Source organism: Salvelinus alpinus, chromosome 6 (assembly GCF_045679555.1).
Source record: "Salvelinus alpinus chromosome 6, SLU_Salpinus.1, whole genome shotgun sequence".
NCBI lineage: Eukaryota > Metazoa > Chordata > Actinopteri > Salmoniformes > Salmonidae > Salvelinus > Salvelinus alpinus.
The window spans coordinates 90,097,270-90,099,327 of NC_092091.1; the positions used below are offsets into that span (position 1 = coordinate 90,097,270).

The 2,058-nt window shown below is 41.8% G+C and overlaps 1 protein-coding gene across 1 annotated transcript in view; it reads left to right on the forward strand.

Annotated features, from left to right (window-relative positions):
* The window catches only part of rgs12b (regulator of G protein signaling 12b), a 220,825-nt gene extending 218,767 nt beyond the window's left edge, over positions 1-2,058 (forward strand). Inside the window, exon 25 of the mRNA XM_071408338.1 lies at positions 1-2,058. This exon is cut by the window's left edge and continues 292 nt beyond it. Coding sequence (XP_071264439.1) covers positions 1-181 — 181 coding nt within the window. The 3' untranslated portion in view covers positions 182-2,058.

A 2,058-nucleotide genomic window follows, 5' to 3' on the forward strand; every position in this document is an offset into this window, starting at 1 on the left:
CAGGGTGAGGACGGGCGTGTACCAAACGTCAGAACTCCCGTCATTGGTCAGCGCTAAGAGCCAACCAGAGCAGAGACGGATCGGCAGAAGCCAATCGGCAGAGAGACAGATCGGCAGGAGCCTATCGGGAGAGAGACAAAGCACGGCGGACAGAAGCAGGTTTAAGGCCACATTTGTCTGAGCATAGAGTTAGATGCTGTAGAACGGACGCTCCCTGGTCAAAGACCTCCTGTAAGGACCAGCAGACATGTTGGAGGACTCGTCTGCCATTTGGAATGTTGGCTTATTAATTGATGCTCATCACCAAGGTCGGGTCCATGGAAATTAAAATCATGAATTCAACCTATTTTTTTCTATTCCAGCCTCATGAATATCTGTTGTTGCTATAGAGACTGCTCATGTGTACGATAAAGCAAGTCTATATGGATACTGTGATATAGAAAACTCCTGTAACTGACTATAGATATTGTGGTATAGAAAATGACTATAGTTGACTACAGTGGCTTCAGAAAGCATTCATACCCGTTGACTTATTCCACATTTCGTTGTGTTACAGCCTGAATTCAAGGTGGATTCAATTCAAATACATTCTCACCCATCTACACACAATACCCCATAATGACATCACAATACCCCATAATGACATCACAATACCCCATAATGACATCACAATACCCCATAATGACAAAGTGGAAATATGTTTTTAGACATTTTACCAAATTTATTGAAAATGATATACAGAAATACCTAATTTACATAAGTGTTCACACCTTAGAGTCAATACATGTGAGAAAGACCTTTGGCAGCGATTACAGCGGTGAGTCTCTGGGTAAGTCTCTAAGAGCGTTGTACACCTGGATTGTACAATATTTGCACATTGTTCTTTTAAAAATTATTCAAGCTCTGTCAAGTTGGTTGTTGATCATTGCTAGACAGCCATTTTCAAGTCTTGCCATTGCTTTTCAAGCCGATTTACATCAAAACTGTAACTCGGCCACTCAGGAACATTCACTGTCTTCTTGGTAAGCAACTCCAGTGTAGATTTGTCCTTGTGTTGTAGGTTGTTGTCCTGCTGAAAGGTGAATTCCTCTCCCAGTGTCTGGTGGAAAGCAGACTGAACCAGGTTATGTGACTTGTTAAAGCACATTGTTACTCCTGAACTTATTTAGGCCTGACATAACAAAGAGGTGGAATACTTATTGACTCATGACTTTTCAGCTTTTCATTTTTATATTAGTTTGTAAAAATGTAGAAAAACATCATTATGTGGTATTGTGTGTAGACCAGCGACACAAAACAATCTCAATTTATTCCATTTTAAAACCAGTCAGTAACACAACGACATGTGGGAAAATGTCATTGGGTCTGAATCCTTTCTGAAGGCTCTGTATCTGAATGGCTGTTAGGAGTCGTACCCTCATATGATCTGGACCAATCACCATCAGAGATGCTCAACCAACACAACCACACTGATGCTCTGTATCTGAATGGCTGTTAGGAGTCGTACCCTCATATGATCTGGACCAATCACCATCAGAGATGCTCAACCAACACAAACACACTGATGCTCTGTATCTGAATGGCTGTTAGGAGTCGTACCCTCATATGATCTGGACCAATCACCATCAGAGATCCTCAACCAACACAAACACATTGATGGTCTGTGTTCAGAGATCCTCAACCAACACAAACACATTGATGCTCTGTGTTCAGAGATCCTCAACCAACACAAACACATTGATGCTCTGTGTTCAGAGATCCTCAACCAACACAACCACATTGATGCTCTGTGTTCAGAGATGCTAAACCAACACAAACACATTGATGGTCTGTGTTCAGAGATCCTCAACCAACACAACCACATTGATGGTCTGTGTTCAGAGATGCTCAACCAACACAAACACATTGATGGTCTGTGTTCAGAGATCCTCAACCAACACAACCACATTGATGCTCTGTGTTCAGAGATCCTCAACCAACACAAACACATTGATGGTCTCTGTTCAGAGATGCTCAACCAACACAAACACATTGATGGTCTCTGTTCAGAGATGCTCA